The sequence below is a fragment of the Chlamydotis macqueenii genome, chromosome 2, assembly GCF_036417535.1.
Source record: "Chlamydotis macqueenii isolate bChlMac1 chromosome 2, bChlMac1.mat, whole genome shotgun sequence".
NCBI classification, from domain to species: Eukaryota; Metazoa; Chordata; class Aves; order Otidiformes; family Otididae; genus Chlamydotis; species Chlamydotis macqueenii.
This window is the reverse complement of record NC_141557.1, coordinates 147,110,992-147,134,728: the sequence shown is the minus strand read 5'-3', so window position 1 is coordinate 147,134,728 and position 23,737 is coordinate 147,110,992. Positions and strand designations below refer to the sequence as shown.

Genomic DNA, 23,737 nt, shown 5'->3' with positions numbered 1-23,737 from the left:
AGTGTAAATATCATGCAGTAACATGGAGAAACTATCTGCAAAAATATGTGTGCATCTGCTTGTTGAACTTGCATGTTTGTGTACAAACCATTTGGGCAAACAAATGACACAATCATGCAAAAATGTTATTTTATGCAATCAATTAATATTTTCTTGTGAACTGATGCAGCTTTTCAGATAATGAGGGCACAGGTGGTATATTAGATAATTCTCCTGTTACTCTTTAAAATGTCACTTAAAGTACTGCTTTTTATCATGTAGTGTTTCCTACTTGAACAGTATAGCTTGCAATTGTTTTTATGCACTTATATAAATTATATTGTGGACACACCAGAAATCCCACTGTAATGATACATTTTTCAGAAGTGGCATGTGAATATCAATAATTAGTTGTATTAATATACTGCAATTGGGTAGAGTTCTAAGCAGGAACTTTCCAATTCTGTTAGATGCATTTGATTTGACATCATAAATCTTTAGGACTTGATCTCATACAGCGTATGAGTGGCTGAGTACAGCTGCTTGCCAAAAATGAAATATTAACTTTCTTTAGAAAATATCATAGCAACTGGAACTGGCATAAGATAGTATTAATGAAAGTAAATCTGGAGTAAATATGAAGCATTTGTACTGAAGAATTATAATATGCCTTTGAGAAGTGTCGTAGTTCAGCCCCAATCAGGACCAGACTACGCAGTCTCTCTCTCACTCCCCCCACCCTCCGATAGAATAGGAGGAGATGATATAAGGAAAAACAGCTCAAGGTTTGAGATAAGGACGGGGAGAAATCCTTAAAGTTACCGTCACGGGCAAAACAGACTCGGCTTGGGGAAAACTATTCATTTATTTCTAAAATTAGCAGGAGAATGAGACAGGGAACAAGATAACCTCCCCCCACCCCTCCCTCTTCCTGGGCTTAACATTATCCATACTACATCCCCTCCTGAGCGGCACGGGGTGGGGGGGGAAGGGAATGAGGGAATGAGGGTTGCGGTCAGTTCATCACGCGTTGTTTTACGCTGCTGTATCATCGTCAGGGGAAGAACTCCTCGCATTCCTCCTCTGCTCCAGCGTGGGGTCCCTCCCACGGGCCACAGTCCTTCGTGAAACTGCTCCGGCGTGGGTCATCTCTTCCACGGGGTGCAGTCCCTCTAGAACAGCTGTCCCAGCGGGCCCTCCACGGGCCACAGCCTCCTTCAGGCCTCCACCTGCTCTGGCGTGGGGTCCTCCACGAGCTGCAGGTGGATCTCTGCCCCTCCGTGGACCTCCATGGGCTGCAGGGGGACAACCCGCTCCACCATGGTCTTCACCACGAGTTGCAGAGGAATCTTGGCCAGGAGCCGCGTTACTCCTCCCCCTCCTTCTTCACTGACCTTGGCATCTGCAGCCGTTCCTCACAACAGGCTGGCAGACGCCTCTCAGGATCCTTTTTACATCTTATTCACTTCTCATCTCCTCTCCACTTCTTGCAGCCAGGCCAGGCCGAGTTGGGCCCAGTCTGCTGCCCAGCAGGAGGACAGAGGGTGAGGCCTGCAAGGCCCACAAGGCTCACGCCTCCCCCTCTCTGCCCCCCGCTCAGCTGCTTCACATCTCCTTTCTTCTTTTCCTGTTTTCCCCTACTTATATATGTTATTGCAGAGGCATTATCCTGGGACATTCTGCTACCAATTGGCTTGGCCTTGGCCAGCAGTGGGTCCGCCCTAGGCCCAGCTGAGTCCACTGAACAAAGGGGAGCAACTTCTAGCAGTTTCCTACAGAAGCTACCACCTTAGGCCCCCCCTCACTAACAAAACCAGAACAAGAAGGAAAACTGATACATCACTTCCAAAACATAAGCAAATGTTACAGATTATTAACATCTTTTATACCTTAAGAGTAGTTTCTAGGAAAAGGCTACTCTGGAAGTTTGGCAGATTTTGAACCTTTTAAATTCTAGAAGAGACTATGAGAAAATTTTAAAGTTATATTAGATATCCTGACTAGATTTAATTGCAGTTGGATTATCTTGTAGTTTAGCAACAATTATCCTTTCTTTTTTTTTTTATTTTTTAAATATATTTTATAATTTTTGTCTCACATCACCTTAGCAAAAAAACAGTTGCTTGGATAGATGAACTTGGTGAAGAAATATGGCAGAAAATCAAAGCATTTGCCCCAGTGTGATTTACGGACAAGGTATATTGAAAGAAGTTAAAATCTGGACCTATGAGGAAAGTATGGCTTTATGTTATAGGCAAGCAGATAAATTAATATAAGCTGCAGTCGAGAATTAACTGGTGTGGATTATTCCTCTCAGACACTTATTTTTTCAGATGGACTTTTTTAAGATCAATGCTTCATGCAAGCCTAAAATCCTGCTGAGGATTTTAAAATGTATTCCAATCTAATTGGCCTCATGCAAATCTTGTAACATACCATTGTTACAGGACAGCAGTGCAAACAATGCCTTCCCATCCTTCCTGAGAAAGAAAAAAAAATGTTCAAAAGATGACATGAGAATCTTTGCCCAGGCGTTTACTGTACATTGAGTTGCAACAGAAGTCTGTTATTTGAAAATGAAAATTTCTGCAGTTATTAGCTATTTGGTATCCCAAGAAATGCTTAATACATGTGGCTGTAATAACAACTGGTTACATCGACTTCTCTGTGACTTAATTCAAGAGAGAAAGTTTAAACACTTCAGGATTTAGACCCTACTTATTTATCTGTCATGACATTCAGTATTCTCCTACAGGGCAATGCCATTATTACAAAGCCAACTTGCTTAAGCAGGGACAGTTATCTACTTTATGAAAGCATTTGCCAGTTGATAAATCTCTTCCTCTCATTTACATTTCAGGAAATGAAACAGATAGATAGATCTATTCACAGTTGGTCGATTAGCCTTTTTATTTTCATGCCTGCCGCTCCTGTTTTTCTGCTTGGTTGTTTCTCAGAGCCTGTGAAACATTTATGAATGCTGTCTTTTATAAGTCTGCTGGCAAGTCAGCAAGAAGTTCTGCAACAAGTACAGTATTTTGGAAAAGCTCATCTAATCTGTAGAAAGAAAAAGTGTTTTTGAAATAATTCTTTGTATCTGAGAAAACTAAAGGAGAGACGGGTTTTATGGTTTAAATCATGGTCATCCAATTAATAGGCAGGCTACAAAGTAATTTAGATTATTAATAGAAATGCGAACAAATGATATTATGTATTTTAATTAGGTTCTGACAAATTTAGAATACAGCTTTTTTTTGCTTTGTATTGCTACTTTAGTCAGTTCATTTCACTGACTGAAGTGATTTTTTTTAAAACAACAATGAATTCCTGGACTCAGTAGCTTTAATTTCATAGATTGCAAACATCAGTTTATTAACAAGGATACACAAGCAGAATGTATATTATGAATTTTAGATCTTTTCTTTATCTATACTTAACTATATATTTTTTTTTTAAACTCTGCCTTTGCCTTACTTTTCTCCAAAGTGCAGACGTGTACCTGAACCTCTTAAATGTGATGCTGAGTAACAATGTATGCATATATGTACCCATATATACAGGTAACGCGTCATAGATAAATAGGGCTGAAAGTGGTCTTAACAAGTCAGCACTACTTCCTTACTCCAACTGTATTTATGCCTGGAAGATGTTTGTCTAACATTCATTATTTCTGGGTAAAGTGCTCTGAGATCTTATTCAAGCACTGCAGTCCATCATCAGCCTTCTAAGTAGAGGAATTTCCCTAATTCAAATGTGAACCCTTGTTGCTCTACAATTTCTTTCAATAGGTGCTTCTATATAAAGAGCAGGTTGTTTAATTAGTCTTTTCAATACCTTATTGTATACTTCAAGAGTACCTGCTCTTCTTTAAACTAAACAACAGCAGTTCAATCAGTTCTTCCTTACAGGTCATATTTATAGACCTCCAGCTTTTTTTGTCATTTTGCCAATGGGTCCACGTCTTTCTTAAAATATAATTTCTAAAAATGGGCTTAGTATTTTAGAACAGACTTTCCCAGTACTCAGTGGAGATGAAGAATTATTTATTAGATTCCTATACATTTTTCTACCTATAACTATGTGCATATCTTCCAGTTTTATTGTCATTTCATAACAGTAGGGTATTTTTTACTCAGATTATGTTTCTCAGCTATCGTAACCTCTGAAGACTTGCTGCCGAATCACTTAGTCCTTGTACTGTATTTGTGAATTGATTCTTCCTGCTTTTGTGCTTTGTCCTATACTTATCTCTACTGAATTGCATTCTATTTTAATGTAATTTCTTCAGTTTCTCATTTTTAATTCTAATTGTGTTTGCTAATTTATTCACAGTCCTTTGCAGCTCTTTGTTAAATGTAGACTTAATGAGTATGCATTTCATTCTCCTGTCTGAGGTGTTAATGAAAATGCTGAATGAACTTGACCCAGGACAAACCTCTGTGAAACTCCATTCAGTTATTCTTTCCTTTTGACACTGACACACTCATAGAACTAGAAAAGTCTAAGTTGGAAAGGACATTAGGAAATCATCTGATCTCCTGTTGCAAGCAGGGCCTTAGATTAGGTAATCCATGGCTGTTTTAAACCAAGTCTTCACTACTTCTAGTGAGGGAGATTCTACCACTTCTCTCAGCAACCTATTCCAATGGCTAACAGTTCTTATGAGGGAGAACTTTTTTCTTATATCCAGATGGAATTTCCCCTGAACTTGTGCCTGTTACCTTTTATTCTGTCTCCATGCATCCCTATGAAAAGGATATCTCCAATAGTTTTCTATAATTACCTCTTAGATACCAAAGGACTGTGATTAGATTCCTCCTTGAGAGTTCTGGTCTCTAGGTCAAACAAACCCAGTTCCTTCAAACTTTCTTTGTCTGTCACGTTCTCCAGTCTTCTTGATGTTCTTCCACTGGACCCTTTCAAATTTCTCCATGTCTTTCCTAACCTGCAGGAACCACAAATAGGCAGTATTCCACATGTGGCCTAACAAAGGCCAAGTAGTGCTGCATAATGACACCCCTTCATCTGCTGGCTCTGTTCTTACTGATACAATCCAGGACAGTTTGCCTGTTTGCTGCCAAGGCACATTGCTGGGTTTTGTTAAGCTTCCTATCCACCAAAGCCTCCAGATGCCTTTCAGCAGAACACCTTCCCAGACAGTCAGCCCTCATCTGCACTGCTTCTGGGACTTATTTTATCCCATTTGTAGGATTTTACATTTATCCTTGCCAACATTCATGTAATTCTTGTTGGCCTGGTCTTCCAGGCCACTAAGGTCTCTCTGTAGTAGCTCTTTCTTCCGATGCAACTACCTCTCTGGTCTATGCAAACTTGAGAGTGTACCTTCAATCTCATAATTTAAATCAGTTTTAAAGATATTGAACACCATCAGAGCCATTACTGACCCACTTATAACTGCCTGCCAGCTTGACTTTGAGCCTTTAACCACCATCCTTTGAACTCGGCCATATAGCTACTTTTCCTAACATCTTTTGGTCTGTCCCAAATATTATGAGATGTGAAGAAAGTGTTGAAGGACACTGTCAGACATCTTCCTAAATTCAAGGTAAATGATGTCTATAGCTCTCCTCTCATCCACTGAGCTTGTTTTTTCGTCATAGGAGGCAACCAGGTTGATTCAGTGGGACTGGACTTCCAAAGTCCAGTCTTTATTCTGCTACTTGTCTTTCTCATGCCCTTTAGGATCTTAAACTCTATGACATTATGGTCACTACAGCAAAGGCAAACATAGAGGGTCATGACTCCAAACAAATCTTTCTTATTTTTGAACAGTATATCTAAAAAGGCAGCACTCCTGTTTGGCACATTCTGTAACTGTGTTAGGAAGTTGTCCAAAGTTCACTGTAGAAATCTCATCAATTACTTCTGCACCACAGTTTTGCTTTCCTAGCAAATATCAGGGCAGTTGAACTCCCCTAGTAGAACTAGGGCCTGCAAACTCAAAGCTTCTATGAGTTATCTGGGTAAGGCTTGGTCTTGATCAAGTGGTCTGTAGCAAACGCCTACCATGAAATCTCCTCTGATGGAGATCTTGCTGATTTTGAAACAAAGGGTCTCTACTGTCCTCTTGTCATTGATAAACTCCATGCACTTAACCCTCTCTTTTACATAGAGGCCAACCACTCCTCTTCTACTCTTTCCGCATTTCCTGAATAGCTTGTAACATCATTGCAGTACTCCAGTCATGTGAGCTGTCACACTGCATTTCTGTAATTTCAATGAGATTTTAACTCTTTGACTAAACATGAAGTCCTGGTCTTGCTTGTTTCTGACCCTGCATGCATTGCCATGCTGCAAAGTAGCTCAGGCAAGGACCATGTGTCTAAGCTGTCAAATGCAGCTCCTGAGTGGAGTGAGGACTACCAGAGTTTACCATAGCTCTTTGTCACACATGCTTTCCAGCAGGCTGATGGCAGTTTACAGCAGCACCACATCAGAGCTGCATTTAGGCAGTCAGCTGAGCCCCTAGGAGTGCAAAAAGAAGGCATATGCAGGGTCCCAAGAGTGGATAGCAAATTTTAGATCATATTAATGTTACAGACTATTGTAAGTGCATTCAAAAGAAGAAAAAAAATATTGTGTTTTCTGTTAGTTGTATAAAATGGAGAGAAAATCTTATCATTGTAAAACTTTGATTGTAGTGTGAAATCTAGCCACTCTCTTAGGGAAACTGTTCATTGTATAGCTTGGAATTAAATATTCATCACATTATCTTATGATTATGTTGTTAGGCAATTCAGTGGTGCTTATTGATATAAAATATGCAGTTGCTATAGTAATTACAAAAGATTCAATATACTTTTAGTATTAATTCAGTATTTATTTAGTATTAATTGACTTTTGCACATGTAGAGTGACAACATCTTCCCAAGCACAGGTAATTATCAGTGAATCACATAAAGATATTTAAGGAAATTCTTCTGAAGAAAAATTATAGATGTAGAATAATTTCTTTTTTTGTGTGTGTGTTAGGTCATTTGCAAAGAATTTTTTTCTCACTTTTTAAATTTTGACATGTAGTGAGAAAAAGAAAAATCTCTTTAAACTAAAAAGGATTTAGAGAAGAGATTAGATTTAGAGAAGAGATATATTGCCTCATATTCTAAAAGCAGTGACAGACATTTGACTTCACTTCTCCATCCATTCCTTCATCTCAATATTCAGTCCTCAGTACACAGGCACCACTTCCTGGCATTTTTATTTTATCCTACTCATTTGCATTTAATTCTCCAAGGTAATGTGAAAAAAAAATATGACAAAGGATGGAGAAAGGCTGAAGGACAACATTTTGCCATTTACTAAAGGGGAAAAAATTCCATTGTGGGCCCGTACATTGTTTTTATTACAGTACTATAAGACTGGTTTTCTGGGAAAATAATTAGAAAGGAACTGAAAGAGGGATAAATTCTCTGATATTAGCTGATCCCCTTACCATTCCCAGAAGGTGATTAACACAGGGAAAACTCTGTTATAGCATCTTCCACCGTCAGTAAAGATCTGCAGAAATAATAAGAGAGATGATTTTGTTTTTCTGCTGTTAGAACACCAAGGTTTTAACATTTTCCTCCAAGCCTGATCAAGTGCCAAGACCGTGTTGATTGTACTGGTTATTTTCTGTCTGTTGGCAATGGCTAAAAGTTAAATAATTCTATATTAAGTTTTCAACATAATTGATTTTCATATTATTGGCCATGACAATTTGCTTAGACAATTTTGGCCTCCACAAGTAAAATGTTGTCCTCTTTTAAGCATTTTTTTTTTCTTTTTTTTGTTTTTCTTTCTTTTTTTTTTCTTTACTGCTTCTCTTGCCTGCACATTAAAGTCACAGGTATAGCTGACATGAAAAAATGTTAGGACATGCGGTCCTACATTCTCTTTCAGAAACAAAACCAAAATTAAATAAGCAGTACAGCATTACAGAAGTACAGAACAGTTGTATTTTTCCTAAACAAAAAGTGAAGAACAAAGTGTATGCTTAAATCTTAAATGATAAAAGCCTGTAGTTCCTGATTATTTGTGATTTTAAGTTTTAAAGTCATGTCGATGATTGAAACTGCAGTGCATACTATGTGGTGAAAATCTTATTAATGCAGAACTAACATAACTCAAACACCATTAGCAAGTTAGCACATTTATATGTTTATATTGGCAGAAAAATTGAACTCTTCAAGCAGAAAAAGAGACTTCTATTTAAAATGAACTCACAAAAAATTGCTCTACTGAGGCTTTTAAACATGGATATGGCTATTGTCCTTGAATATTCCTACTGTATTACAGATTTCTGAAGTTAAAGAAATCTACTATATTATACTGCAAAAGAATTTTGAAGAAGGGATTACATTCAAGTAGCTCAAATATCCTCCAGTGTTTTAACTACAAAGTGCAACATGAAAAATATTCCTTTTCAAAACTAGAATAATAACTAATTGTGAATTGATGTAATAGCTACTAACAGGAAAAAAATGGGAAGACTCCTCATAACCTCCGTATTTTGAATTTACTTTAAAGCAATGGTCACCAAAAACTCATGACTGTCAGTTTATCATTTGTACATTGTGAGTGACTAGCTTAAACAAGACTGGAGAAAACTATCTGTAAAAAATCTGAGTCTGCTGCTTCCGGCATATTGACATAAATGACGTATATCTCAGTGTAATGCTAGGCATGCATAGATTTAAGTAACATCTCAGAGAAGTGAAACGTATCAATGTTATCCTAAATTCAAAGATTGAACCTTTCTGGTATTGAACCATCTGTTGAAGAATGGGAATGTATAAAATATAATTTAAAGAGTTTTGAGATACTTCTGTAAAACCTTAAAAATATGTCCAAATAAGTTTAATGAATTTTTAAGCCAGACTGGAACAAGATTTTTACTAAACAATATGAAATGTTACAGTACTTATTATTTAGGAAGCCTAGTTAATGTGCCCGACTCTCCTTTGCGTAACTAGGCAATAAGAAAAATGAGAATTGAGTTGTTAAAATTCCTTACAAATGTCTATAAGATCTGAAAAGTAACATGTAAGAACTAGATATCAACACAGAGATAGATGTTATTGCATTACCAGAAACCTCAAAATATCATCAGGAATCAGAGGCCATGGCTATATATTATATTATTACATGATGTCCACATAAATCTTTTACTATTCAATAGTCAATACTAGGTGGAAAAATTAACATATTTTTAGACAAATATAATATATTATTTATTAAAAAAAATTGACAAGGGAATGTTAGTGCTTCTTAGGACTCAAGCACAGCTAACTAAGTCAAGAAATTTTTATACTCTTGTCAAGAAACAAGAAATTACTGTAACCACCAGTTAAAGTACAAGCAATTGTGGCAGAGAGAATAAATGGAGATACAGGAAGGTTAATCCAAAGTTAGAAAGTGTGTGTGATTCTGAGGTGGACATATGATTGTTTTAAACATGTTTGTTGTTTCACCTGTATATATATGGTGACATACACAAGTAATGTAATTGATTTGTAACTGATTTTGGGTTTTTTTTAGGAAAAAGATTATAATTGAAAAAATGTAAGGCCATAGGAAATAGCAAATAGGATAGAATTTAAAAATTCAGAATTAGGAGCCTGAATTTCCCATAAAGAGAGATTAATCTATTCCACTCTACTGGAAGATCTGCTTCACATCAGATGCTCCCACCTCTGTAAAATCCAGGGGAAAAAAAAAATAATAAAATTAAAATTTAATATTTGGCATGGTAAATGTTTTCCCTGCTGGTCGATGATACTTTGTTGATATTCTTCAAAATATTTTAACAACTTATTCCAGGAACTATATCCCATGATATGATACACCTGAGTATGGCAAAGTTACATTTGTGTGTGTGGGCAGGAATATACTTTCTCCTTGAAGGAGGGCTAAAATAATTATCTTCAAAGTTAGAGGCAAATATGTCATGCAGGACAGTGTCAAATACTTTGCATAAGTCCAGGCAGATGATGTCAGTTGCTCATCCCTTCACCAATGCTGTATCCTTGTCATAGAAGGCCATCAAATCAGTCAAGCAAAATTTGCCCTTAGTGAAGCTGTGTTGGCTGTCACCATTCGTGCCTCCTGGCATTTTTGCCTGACTTCTTCGTTGGAATGCATTGCTCCTGAGCTTGGAGGAGGTGCTCATTGAATATCAACCAAATTTCCTGGGCCCCTCTTCCCTCCAGGGCTTTATCCCATGGCACTTTACCCATCAGATCCCTGAAGAGGCCAAAGTCTGCTCTCCTGAAGCCCAGGGTATATATATAGTAATGGTGAAATATAACAAACCAAAGCCTGGACAGTAACCTCCAAAGACACAAGAGTACACTGTGAAGGAATTTATCTGTTTCTTAATGATTATAATGATTCATTTCCTGGTATTCACACTTTTAATATTTCAGTTTCTCCAAAACACAGCACCTCAGATTTTGACTAATGATTTAAGACTAGCTTGTATTGCCACAATCTTGACTTGAAGTAGTAACCAATGAATTTTGACAGACATAGGCATCAAATGTGTCTATATTTAAAGAGGCTTTTTATGCCAGAAGGATCTATTGATGGTGAATGAATCTGAATGATCTGGATGCGTATGGAACTTCTGTTCTTCACTGTATTTTGGAAACAGGTAGCCAGTCACCCCCACAGGTGACAACTAACCAATATCAAGATTGTGTGCAGAGTTCTCAAATCCTTAAAATAAGTAGAAAGAGATTCAAGAAGGCCAGGATAATATGATGTTAACTTACCATTACATATATATTTTTTTACAATTTTGCAACTTTCAGCTTATCTGTAAAGTCTTCTCATATTAAATAGATTTACTCATGTGATGAGCTGCATAAATCAATTATCTGAGGCAGTGCTTCCAAAATCCAGTGGATTTACTTACTTCTTTACTTACTCTTTGCAGTGTTGTAAAAATCAGCACAGAGCTGTGAGACAATGCACACTTAGGTGACCTGTCTTGTAAGCAACCACTTGAATTCAGAAGGGTTTTCAGAAAATGTCTTAAAACAAAAGATAAAGGAAGCATTTATAATTGTCAATAAATAAAGCAAAAAGTTTATATAGACCACTTGTTGTATCTCTGAAAGATTTTTCAGATAATCAATAAAAGCTAAACAAAAATTTTTCTTAGTTTTACAAGAATATACTACACTGCCTGTACGCTGCAACACTTTAAAGATTGCAGTGATTAAAAACAAATCTTCATGAGATTCACACAAAATCAGAGGCAGAAGCAGGAAACCTGTGTTACTTATTGAGATAAAGACAACAGGTAAAAGGATAAAAGCAAAAATGGGGATATTGAAGTGAAAAGTACATTTGAGAATCAGAGGCAGATAAATTACTGGGTAAAGAAATCACATAAGAATTTTTTGACTGTGTTTTATTGTCAAACTGGATTATAGTCTTGAATATAAAATATTAGTATATTAGAATATTATATTGTTACATTGTAGTAGAACATTGCTTTCACTAGTTATTGCTGAAGAGGAAGTACTCACCAGAAAGCACAAATAAATTTTGTTCATCAGTCACTTTACAAATGCAGTGAGATCAATTATAAATAGCCATTAAAACCATAAAGGTGTACATTTTTCTCCATTTAACTCCAAAGAAATTCAATATTAACTCATAACATTTCAGTATTTTGTGTTGCTGTATAAGAAGACTTCATAAACTGTAAATAAGTATAGCTAATAGCTTAAGATTCATATTTTAGTCACTCCTTTTTTTCTCCTTAGCCAGACTTACAAAATAAAGTGATTGGTTTAATTTACAATTTTTTTTTTCCTTCTAGATTTCAGACTATGGTACTGAAAGTAAATATCTGTTAGGAATATTTCAGATTAGTATGAATAATAGAAATTAGGAGTCAAAGGCTTAGCTTTCATCAGGTCCATTCCACTGTAGAATGACATGGCTTTCCTTTGAGACCTCCACTATAAAGCTACCCTGAGAAAAGGCAGCAAACACAATTCATAACTCTGCCACAGCACAGATGCAAAAGAGATGTGTTTTACATCCCAACTCTACCCCGAAGGATAGAGTCACATGTTCAGATGGAGCAGCAGATTGTGTCTAGAACACTCACTGGTCTCCCCTTCCTGACTTTCTTCCCACACACAGATAGGAGCTGCAAGAGTCAGACAGTTTCCTATTAAAAACACAGATGAAAAACTGTGTTTGGCATTAGTCTCATTCATGACCTCAATGGCTTCAACTACTGGTGCTACAAATGAGGAGCCTTCCTCTCATCTCCCTCTCGTCTCCTTGTTTTCCAGCTTCTGGTGTGGTTTTGAACAGACTTAATCAGACTATTGCTTCTTTGAGGGGGAAAAGTGCAGGTTGAGTGGAAGTAATGACATTCTTTCTAGAGGCTAATGTCAGGGAAAGAATGAGTCTTTATCCAGTAGCAGCTGAATCATGTTTTGTGAAAGTGCAATACAACTTTATGGTAATTTCACATATCTTAGTGTGATTTTTTTTTTATTAAGTTAAGCAAGATGGTCTGTCAGAATACAGAGGAAGCAATAATTCTTTCGCTTCTGTTGTTTATTTCTGGTGCCATAATAATCACTAGAGAAATAGGATAAGCTCATGTTTAGCTGAGGGCACCTGTCAGTTACAGGAAAACAGTGCATTTAGCAAAGATCTGAATACCAAGGAATCAACAGGAAAACTTTTAATGACTTCAACAGATTATTAATTTAGTGCCTTAAAAGTGTCATTCTCAAGCAGAAAGGACACAGTTTATGTCCTTTGTGTTATTTGTCATGTGAGATAGAACCTACAGTAAGTAAGAACATAAATTTGTTTTTAAGATATGCTACTGTAAATAATCATACAGACATTGATTTGTCAATAAATGCCCTTTGTAGTCTTTCAAAATAGATAACACTATTTTATGAAAGTCTAGCATTTTTCAAGTTTTCTTTAAAGTTTTCAGTGCTGCAGCCGTTGGTTCAATGGGTTGGAGAGTGGTTACAGCAGAAAAAATGCTGATATGCCACACACCAGTATATATGCACAAAAAAATGCACAGTAATAAAGGTGATCTTTCTGTTCTATTATATAAACTCTGTCTTTCAAGACATTAGTGAAGGTGATGACATAAGTTACCTCTTGAAATGTTCTTTTAAAAACAAAATAGTTTATGTTACTATCATTACTGGTTTTGCTCCAAATACATGATTTTTTTTTCTTTTTAAGATTATAAGCTTGGACACAAGAGAAAATCTATTTTACCTTGTGAAAATAAGTAAACACGAATATTCTGTTATCTTGTATGAGGTAGTTCTCATTTTGATCAATGGTGTTTTAATCCTTCACATCTTGATTAATGTAAGTTAGAGCTTGGTTTATGAATCTGCTACATGTGTTTTGTATGTGAATTAAAAGGTGAACTTTCTTTTTGCAGTGAAGACTTGTGGATCCAATCTTCAGGGACCTGGTGGCACTTTCACGTCACCCAATTTTCCATTCCAGTATGACAGCAATGCTCAATGTGTGTGGGTGATCACAGCTATCAATACTAATAAGGTAAGTTTCAAATTCTGACTTTGCTTTAAAAAAATCAACAAACAAAAGCATATGTAGACCATAACATTTTTCACTAATATGATTTATCTGTACGGTCCAGCTGCTCTACTTGGTGCATTGCAGACATTTCTAAGGAACGGCTGATATTAGATGAGTATGAACAGATGTTAAAACCTGTTGTTTCCCCTAACAGTGTTTTGCTTTTTGTATGCCAGGTAGATGTCAGTATGTTTTTATGTATTTCTCTAAATGAATTCCCAGAAGCAGCTACCCAATGGGATAATGCAATGTCATGGATCCACTAATGTTGTGTTATAATCGATAGAGCTGTTTCATATATAAGACTGTTTATATCGTTGACCTTAGACTATGTGAGAAACCACTAAAGTTCATTAATTCACTTTCACTTTATGAAGGACTATTCTAAAGTTGTGTAATTTGTTTCCTTATCTGAATCACTGTACTAATATCCCATACACTTTATACCTACACTTTAAACCAAAAGTACTATGAGTTCTGATAATGCCAGATGAGTCAAAGTAGAGCAATAAAGTTAAATTATGACACCAGTTGTCTTTAAATTCAAGAGCTAGGCACCTGGCAGCAATGGTTATATTCTATTTCCAGGTGTATAATTTTATCCGAACTAAGTGTAATGGACTTATTTAGATGTAATAAAACAAAAAATTAGCTGTACAGCTCAAGAATGTTTTATAAAGGACTATCAACATCTCTGTTTGCTTCTATAGGGGTATATTCTACCTCCTAATTTTTGTCTTATATGGTCATCTGCATCACACTCCAGTAATTGATCAGAGATGTCTAGAAGGCCTACCCCTTTAGACTTGAGTTTATTAACCAGGAAGCCAGAGGACTTGGTGAAAACCTGATTACATTTCAGAAACCATTTAGGTACACTTGTACATTTCTTTCTCTAATCTTACAAAGTCCTATGTGGAAGAAGGAAAATAGATGTTTAATCAAATGATTAGAATATTTATAATGAAGATGGTAGATGTGTTTGGGTGGTGGAGGGGGTTGTTTGCTTGTTTTATCCTTGTTCTAAGGACCACTAATCAAATTTATCCAATTTATATATTAAAAAAAATGTGTCAAGAGTCCCTGAAAGCTTATGCAGTCTCTATCCCACAGATGGACCCAAAGTGAGCAAGATGATATCTGTGCACATCTAGCATTTCTGAGAGAAAGTTCTGTCGAATGTGGATAGAATTTAATATCATATTGTTTGAGGAAATTAAACACAACTCTCTCACTTTGAACAAGTACTCTGACTGCCTTGAAACCACCACTGAACTGTTGTATAGAATGAACATTCTGCATTAAAAGAATCCCTTTCTTAAATGCAGCAAGGGCATGCCTACATAAAAAAAAAAAAAAGGCAAATAAGATTTTATACATTTCCACCAATGGTAAAACCAAAACTTTAAGCTCACAGACTGGTATGTACCTACTGGCAAATCACAGGTGACAGCAGGGTTAAGATGTTAATGATTTGAAGAATGTTTAGGATTACACTTCGGCAAAAGTATTCATGTCTTAATACTGCCTTCTTCCTCTCTTCTGTCACATCCCAACATCTCACCTGCAACTATGTCACATCTGATTTACTCTGTCCCAGGACACAATGACGAGAGAAGGGAGAGGTGACTCAGATTCACTGATTCCTCTGGTTGGAATAAGGTATATACAATACTAGGCCATGAGTAAACAGAGACTTCTATTCAATAGTTAGGCTTTTTGTTAAATAACTGGGTGTCCTTGTTTAGCCCCACTCAGGACTAAACTACACAGTCTCTCTCTCTCACTCCTCCCACCCTCCAAGGGTGGACTTAGACAGGTTTAGGGTGGACCCACCGCTGGCCAGGGCTGAGCCAATTGGTGGCAGAATGTTCCATGATAATGCCTCTGTGATAACGTATTTAAGAAGGGGAAAAACAGAAAAAAAGAAGCAAGAAGATGTGAAGAAGCTGAAGTGGGAGCATAGAGGGGGAGGTGCAAGCCTTGTGGGCCTTGTGGCCCTCACCCCCTGGCCTCCTGTCAGGCAGTTGTCTGGGTCCGACTCAGCCCAGCCTGGCTGCAAGAAGTGGAGAGGAGATGTGAAGAGAACCTGAGAGGTGTCTGCCTGAGCCGATTGTGAAGAATTTCTTGTGAGAGGAACAGCTGCAGACACCAAGGTCAGTGAAGAAGGAGGGGGAGGAGTAATGTGGCTCCTGGCAGAGATTCCCCTGCAGCCTGTGGTGAAGACCATAGTGAAGCAGGCTGTCCACCTGCAGCCCATGGATGCCCACGGAGGAGCAGAGATCAACCTGCAACCTATGGAGGACCCCACATCTGGGCAGATGGATGCCTGAAGGAGGCTGTGGTCTGTAGAGGGCCTGCTGGGGCAGCCAGTTCCTGATGGACTGCACCCCGTGGAAAAACGACCCACACCAGAGCATTTCACAAAGGACTGTAGCCCATGGGTGGGATCCCACGCTGGAGCAGGGAAGGAATGTGAGGACCGAGGAGGAGGAAGAAGTGGCGTAAAGTGACAAGTGATGAACTGACCATAATCCCCACTCCCTCTTCCCCCCTGTGCCACACAGTGGGTGGAAGGAGGTAGAGATAATTGAACATAATGTTAAGCCTGGGAAGAGGTAGGAGCGGGAGGAAGTTACTTTGTTCTCTTTCTCATTATCCTGTTTTGATTTTAATAATAAATAAATAGTTTTCCTAAGTCGAGTCTGTTTTGCCTGTAACGGTAGCTTTAAAAATCTCTGTCCTTATCTCTGATCTTGAGCCTTTTTTCTTATATTATCTCTCCTTATTCCCTTGGAGAGTAGGGGCAGTGAGAGAGAGACTGCGTAGCTTGGTCCTGAGCGGGCCTAAACTACAACAACCCACCACTAGCTAAAGCTGAGCAAATCAGTGATGTTGGTAGTGCCTCTGTGATAACACGTTGTTGTAGTTCAGCCCCGATTGGGACCAGACTACGCAGTCTCTCTCTCGCTCCCCCCACCCTCCGAGAGAATAGGGGGAGATGATATAAGAAAAACGGCTCAAGGTTTGAGATAAAGACAGGGAGAAATCCTTAAAGTTACCGTTACGGGCAAAACAGACTCGACTTGGGGAAAACTATTCATTTATTTCTAAAATTAGCAGGAGAATGAGACAGGGAACAAGATAACCTCCCCCCACCCCTCCCTCTTCCCGGGCTTAACATTATCTCTACTACCTTCCCCTCCCGAGCGGCACGGGGCGGGAAAAGGGAATGGGGGTCGCTGTCAGTTCATCACACGTTGTTTTACGCTGCTGTATCATCGTCAGGGGAAGAACTCCTCGCATTCCTCCTCTGCTCCAGCGTGGGGTCCCTCCCACGGGCCACAGTCCTTCGTGAAACTGCTCTGGCGTGGGTCATCTCTTCCACGGGGTGCAGTCTCTCCAGAACAGCTGTCCCAGCGGGCCCTCCACGGGCTGTTCTGGCGTGGGGTCCTCCACGGGCTGCAGGTGGATCTCTGCCCCTCCGTGGACCTCCATGGGCTGCAGGTGGACAACCCGCTCCACCATGGTCTTCACCACGAGTTGCAGAGGAATCTTGGCCAGAAGCCGCATTACTCCTCCCCCTCCTTCTTCACTGACCTTGGCATCTGCAGCCGTTCCTCACAACAGGCTGGCAGACGCCTCTCAGGATCCTTTTTACATCTTATTCACTTCTCATCTCCTCTCCACTTCTTGCAGCCAGGCCGGGCCGAGTTGGGCCCAGTCGGCTGCCTGGCAGGAGGCCAGAGGGTGAGGCCTGCAAGGCCCATGAGGCTCGCGCCTCCCCCTCTCTGCCCCCCACTCAGCTACTTCACATCTTCTCCTCCTTTTTTTCCTGTTTTCCCCTACTTAAGTACGTTATCGCAGAGGCGTTATCACGGGACATTCTGCTACCAATTGGCTTGGCCTTGGCCAGCAGCGTGTCCGCCCTAGGCCTGACTGAGTCCACTGAACAAAGGGGAGCGACTTCTAGCAGTTTCCTACAGAAGCTACCACCTTAGGCCCCCCCTCACTAACAAAACCAGAACACACGTTTACAACAGTGTAAAAAATGCTATGCAGCAGCATCTGAGGGAGAGGAATAAGAACATGTGAGAGAAAACTCTGCAGACACCAAGGTCAGAGAAGGATTAGGAGAAGGTGCTCCAGGCATCAGAGCAGAGATTCCCTGCAGCCTGTGGAGAAGATTATGGTGATACAAGTTGCCCCCCCCTCCACCTCAAATCCATGTCTCTGCAGTTTAGAGCCAAGGATGTCGTGTGGGACAGTGTCAAATGCTATGCACAAGTCTAGGTAGATGACATCAGTTGGTTGTCCCTTCTCCACCAATGCTGTAACCTCATCATAGAAGGCCATCAAATTGATTAGTGAAGTTGTGTTGGCTGTCACCAATCACCTCTTTATTTGTTGTGTGCCTTAGCATGGTTTCCAGGAGAATCTACTCCATGATCTTGCCAGGCACAGAGGTGAGTCTGACCGGCCTATAGTTCCCTGGGTCTTCCTTATTTCCCTTTTTAAAAATGGGGGTTATGTTACCCCTTTTCCAGTTGTTAGGAACCTCACCAGTCTGCCACAACTTCTCAGATATGATGGACAGCGGCTTAGCAACTGATTAGAAGAACCAAAACTTGTTAAGATTAAAAGAAAATTTTACAAGTTAGATCAACTTCTTTTAGCATATATTGAGGAATCTGAATGTGCAAATTTTTACTTACATAATCAGTGGTTTAATGTGTTCAGTTTCGATTCATGCTAACATTGCCTTCTTGTTCTGAACACAATAGTGCTTGCCTTGCATGAATTCTAAAAGCCATAACTTTTGATGTTTGCCTTAAAGTAAAAAATGTTTTGATGCATAATAGAGATTAGCCATTAAGAGTTACTTATAATGACTACAACAAATAATGTCATGGTGTTCATTACAACATGGCAATATTTGCAATATTTTATACCACAGACGAGAGAATCAAGAGGACTTATTGATCTTGGTATTTCAGGACTTAACTGGTCTAGTATTTCAGAGCTCCTTCTATTGTGTCATTTGCAACAAAATAACTCAGAAATTGAGAATCTTCTAAGGGAGAAAGCACTAGATAAAAGACCCTGAAAGGAACTTCAGTGTAAATAGACATTCTTCCGATGTCTACATGCCTATTCCAGGATTGAATCTGGCTAATCATCTTCCGTGATTGGTTTCAGAAGTAAGTTTGATATCAGTACAATATGGATGAAAGAAATACTGTCCCAGGCAATCATCTGCCTCCTTAACTTTGTACTATATTAGAGTTGGTCTCTTTCCTTGTACAGTTGACCAGACATTCTGTTCATCCCGAAGCCTTGTTGGCAGTGGAGTAGAACCATGACTAAATACCTCAAACATGTAATAGAATCATAGAATAGTTTGAGTTGGAAGGAACTTTAAAGGTTGTCTAGTCAAACTCCCCTGCAAGGAAAAGTGACATCTTAAACTCGATCAGGTTGTTCAGAGCCCCATCCAACCTGGCTTTCAATGTTTCCAGGGATGGAGCATCCACCACCTCTCTGGGCAACCTGTTCCAGTGTTCCACCACTCTAACTGTAATTTTTTTTTCCTTATATCAAGTATCAATCAACTTCCTTCTATTTTAAAACTATTACCCCTCACTGTCCAGAGGATATAGTGAGTTTACTACTGGAAAGAAGAAAATTAAATAAAAATCAGTTGTGAAAGGAAGGTTACGTGGGTTGGAGTCAATAATAAAACTCATTGATGAAGGTGCACCAGGACATCTGATATCAGTGAGATCCACATATTTTTAGTGTTCTTGTACGCAGTTTTTGCATGCTCATTCTTATCAGGATCCTGTGCTAAGGAGTTGATCTATTCAAGATAAAATAATTAAGATTGTAATTAGAAAGAGATCTGTGATGTGCTAAAGCTCTGACTAGTGATCCAGTGTTAAAAGAAATATGAGCAACTTGTACATAAATTTGTAACAATGAGATATCTATGGTTGCCTGTTTGGTACCATACCCTGATAAAAATGCTTTTATGTGTTTTGTAAAAAAAAAAAATATTTTTAACTTTTTCAACTGCTGCTTGTTGAAAGGAACATTTTTACATTCTGCTTAAATTTGAAATATTTCAGGACAGTTGAATAACTTTCATACAGGAAATTTACAATTAGTTTATTAAACATGAACTTTGTAAGACTGTTTTAGCCACATATTTAACCCCTCTCCCCCTCCAAATATTGAAGTAATACTGATATTTATTTTACTGTGGTTGTGGAAAATCAGAGAGCCAATCATGAGTTAGCATAACCTAGACAGTACATTGCTGCGTTATGTTCAATTTGCTGTGTATGAGGAGCCCCACTGCCTTTTTTCCAAAGCTCTTTTACAGTCAGTTGACTTTGAGTATGTACTGGTGTGTGGGGTTGCTCTCCTCAGAAGCAGAGACTTCCATTTCCCCCTGTAGAACTTTGTGAGGTTCCTGTCAGCCCGTTTCTCTAGCCTGTCAAGGTCTCTTTGAATGGCAGCACAACTCACTGGTGCATCAGCCACTCCTCACAGTTCTATATTGTCTTAAAACTTGCTGAGGATGCACTCAATACCATCATCAAGGTCATTAATGAGAATGTAGAACAACATTGGACCCATTATTGAGCCCTGAGGTGCATCAAGAGTGACTGGCCTCCAGCTGGATTTCTTACCTCACTGTACATTTATCTACCCATACATCGTCAGTTTGTCTGTAAGGATAGTGTTGAAATGCTTACTGAAGTTCAAGATCAGCATCCACTGCTCTCCACTCATCCACCAAGCCAGTCATCTCATTGTAGAAGGCTATCAGGTTGAAGAGGCATGATTTCCCCTTTATAAATCCGTGCTTACTACTTTCAGGAATCCTTCTGTCCTTAATAATTTTGGAAACAGTGTCCTGGAGGTTTTGCTCCATCACTTTCCCACAAATCAAAGTGAGGCTGACTGGCCTGTAGTTCCTCAGATACTCTTTCCTGCCCTTCTTGAAGATAGGAACAAAGTCTTTTTTCTTCCAGTCCTCAGGATTCTCTTCTTTATCACCATGAGCTTTCAAAGATGATCAAGAGTGGCCTCACAGTGACATTGGCCAGCTCCCTTTGCACCAATGTGTGCAGTCCTTCAGGTCTGATGGATTTGTGTATACCCAATTTTTTAAATGTTCCCTAACTGGATCCTCCTCCAGCAAGGGTAAGTCTTCCTTGCTCTAGACTTTCCCTCTGATCTCAGGGGTCTAGGATTCCCGAAGGCAAGTCTTATCAGTGAAGAGGTATTCATTGATCTTTTCTCTGTCCTTTGTCACCATGCAGCCTGCCCCATTCGGTGGACAGCTCCTGTTTCCTGTCATCTACTTTTTGCTGCTGACATGCCTGTAGAAGACCTTCTTGTTCCGTTCATGTCTATTGCCAGACTTGGCTTTAGATGGGCTTTGACTTTGCTACAAATACTAGTGCATACTCAGAGGAGTGTCTTTACACTCCCAGGTGTCCTGATCCTGATTCCATCTCTCGTATGCTTCCATTTCGTGTTTGAGTTTAGTCAGGAGCTCCTTGTTCATTCATGCAGGTCTACTAGTACCTTGGCATGTTTTTCTGTTCATTAGGGTGAACCATTGTTGAGCTTGGAGATAGCAATCCTTGAAAATCAATCAAGTCTCTGGATTGTTCTCTCCAGAACTGTCTGCGTGGGATTCTTCAAAACAGAACCCTGAACAAAGTTTGTTCTCCTGTCAGGGTTGTGTTCCTGCCTTTTGCCTTGCCTCCCTCCTTTCAGGAGGAGATATTGGGGTGGTTGAAATTCCCTGTGAAGACCCATACCTGCACATGTGAGGCTTCTCCAACAGTATATGATGGAGGAAATTCTTGGACAGTTATCTCACTTATAGGTTTTTTTAACATAGTTAATCCACTGATTTTTTTTTTTTAAATATGTCAAGCAAGTGATTTTTGCCACTGTTTTATCTATGGCTACTCTGGAATCAACTAAAGATTTAGTGATCAAAACCAGCAAAACTATAGTTACAGGGATCTGCCTGAAAGAACATCCAAGAAAATTGTACCTCTCTGTGGTACTGTAAAGGTGCAACAGAATTTAAAGTTCTTTGCTTTGATCTAAACTGTGATTCTCGTATTATTAACCCCTTGGGTCCATAGGAAACATTGTTGTAAATAACTGCACAGAAATGAGAAAAAGGATTTCTCAGTTTGAACTGCACTTCATTACATCGCTCATATCTATTAAGGGAAATTATACTTGTATATCTCATGAGATATTGTACAAACTCATCAATTATGTTTTGGACAATGCTGTGAATTGCTGGTAATTTACTCTGACACTATGTAATGGGATCTTGTAATTTTATATTTATATTTTTAATAGACTAAAAAATCTTTGTATTTTCATAGCTTAATTCCCTTCCCTTCCCCAAAAGTAGTGCATTTTTTCTTATTATTTTCTCCTAAAAACTAAAAATGTATTTTCTTTTAATTGTTTCTATATGATATCAGATGCTTGAGCAATATTTCTTGCCAATAAACAGCTGGAAATATTGTTTATAACTTTTTATGGTATCACATTTGGTTTATTTTGTCTCAGATATGAACTGTATGCACAGAAAGTAGGTCACAGGCTGATTTTTACAGTTAACTTGCATCTTGGTCCAGACCAGTCTTTTTCTCAGGTTATGTTGTGACTTATTCATCATGGGACCATAGGCAGAGGAAGCTAATGACTTCTGATGGGTTTAATCGAAACAGAGATTTATGTGCATATAATTTTTTTATATATATTTATAGTTAAGCAACAGAAAAAAAGGTTTGTTTTTTTCTCACACTAGAAGACTGATAGTTAATATCAACTAGATATAAAACAGAGATAAGCATTTTCTATTAAAGCTGTTTCAACACAAACCATGATAACTTTATCTACTTGTTTTTAAAAAAAGAAAGTATCTTTAAAATTCCCTGCGCTAAATATCTACAATATCTCATCTTACCAGCGTAAAAACTGATTGAATTCATTTGGCATTTTTTGATAAATCTGGCAACCATCACAATCTGATGTTCTAAAACTTTAAATGCCATTTCTTGAACTTAAAGAATTATCATCATGAAAGCATTTTCATATTGTTACAAACATTGCAATATGTTCTGTATTGTGTTATCTGAATGATAGAACTTCATTTTTTATGTTTTATTCCTTCCATAACTCAAATATCTACTGCTGCTTGTAGTGACACAAATTCTGCAGCTATCCCTTGACCTTTTTCAGAAAATCTTTGTTGTTAATTTTAAAACACAGAATGAATGATACACATAATAAAATTCCAGATAGTGAAGAAAAGAAATCTGTTATCTGCTATTAATATGCATATCATAGAAAAAAACAACAAATAAAATGACAGACATATGTAATTTGTAGATTATAAATCTGAAATTACCTGTTTGACAGGTGGAGTTAAATCATATAGCAATTCTTCATTATAGACGTTCTTGAATTATGATTCTTCAAATGCTCTAGATATCTTTCGAATATAAGAATGATGAATTTAATTGTTTCATTCTTAGCTAATACTTTAAAAAATACAAATTTCATGTATTAGTTACAATAATATTAGTTTGCTGTATCTCTCTGCTTTAGATTAACAAAATAAATTGATCTAATTCCTAATAAAGTAAGAAGACTGTTTCCAGCACTGCACCAAGGCACAATTATTTTTTCTGTATCTTCACTCGCCTCCTTTTCATTTGTTACGAAGTAGTTTTAAAGTTGCACAATTTCCTCAGCTTCATTCAACATAAACGGCTGTTGTTTGTTAGGCAGTGAATGCCCTGATTTGTTAGCTTTTTTTTTTTTTTTGCCATATGTATTTTTCACAGAGCTAAACCAGACCTGTTAGGCAGTAATTGCTAGATAATTGTTATCATAGTGTGTCGTAATTCAGCCCCAATTGTGACCAGACTATGCAGTCTCTCTTTCACTCCCCCCACCCTCCAAGGGAATGGGAGAGATAATATAAGAAAAACGCTAGAGGTTTGAGATAAGGACAAAGAGAAATCCTTAAAGTTACCATCACGTGCAAAACAGACTCGACTTTCAGAAAACTATTCATTTATTTCTAAAA

General features: G+C 38.2%; 1 protein-coding gene across 4 annotated transcripts in view; it reads left to right on the top strand.

Moving 5' to 3' along the window:
- The window catches only part of CSMD3 (CUB and Sushi multiple domains 3), a 743,929-nt gene that overhangs the window by 295,303 nt on the left and 424,889 nt on the right, over positions 1-23,737 (top strand). For all 4 annotated transcript variants that reach the window (XM_086741185.1, XM_086741184.1, XM_086741183.1 and 1 more), the window contains one exon: positions 13,433-13,554. In XM_086741185.1, coding sequence (XP_086597311.1) covers positions 13,433-13,554 — 122 coding nt within the window. The remainder of the gene's footprint in view (positions 1-13,432; positions 13,555-23,737) is intronic.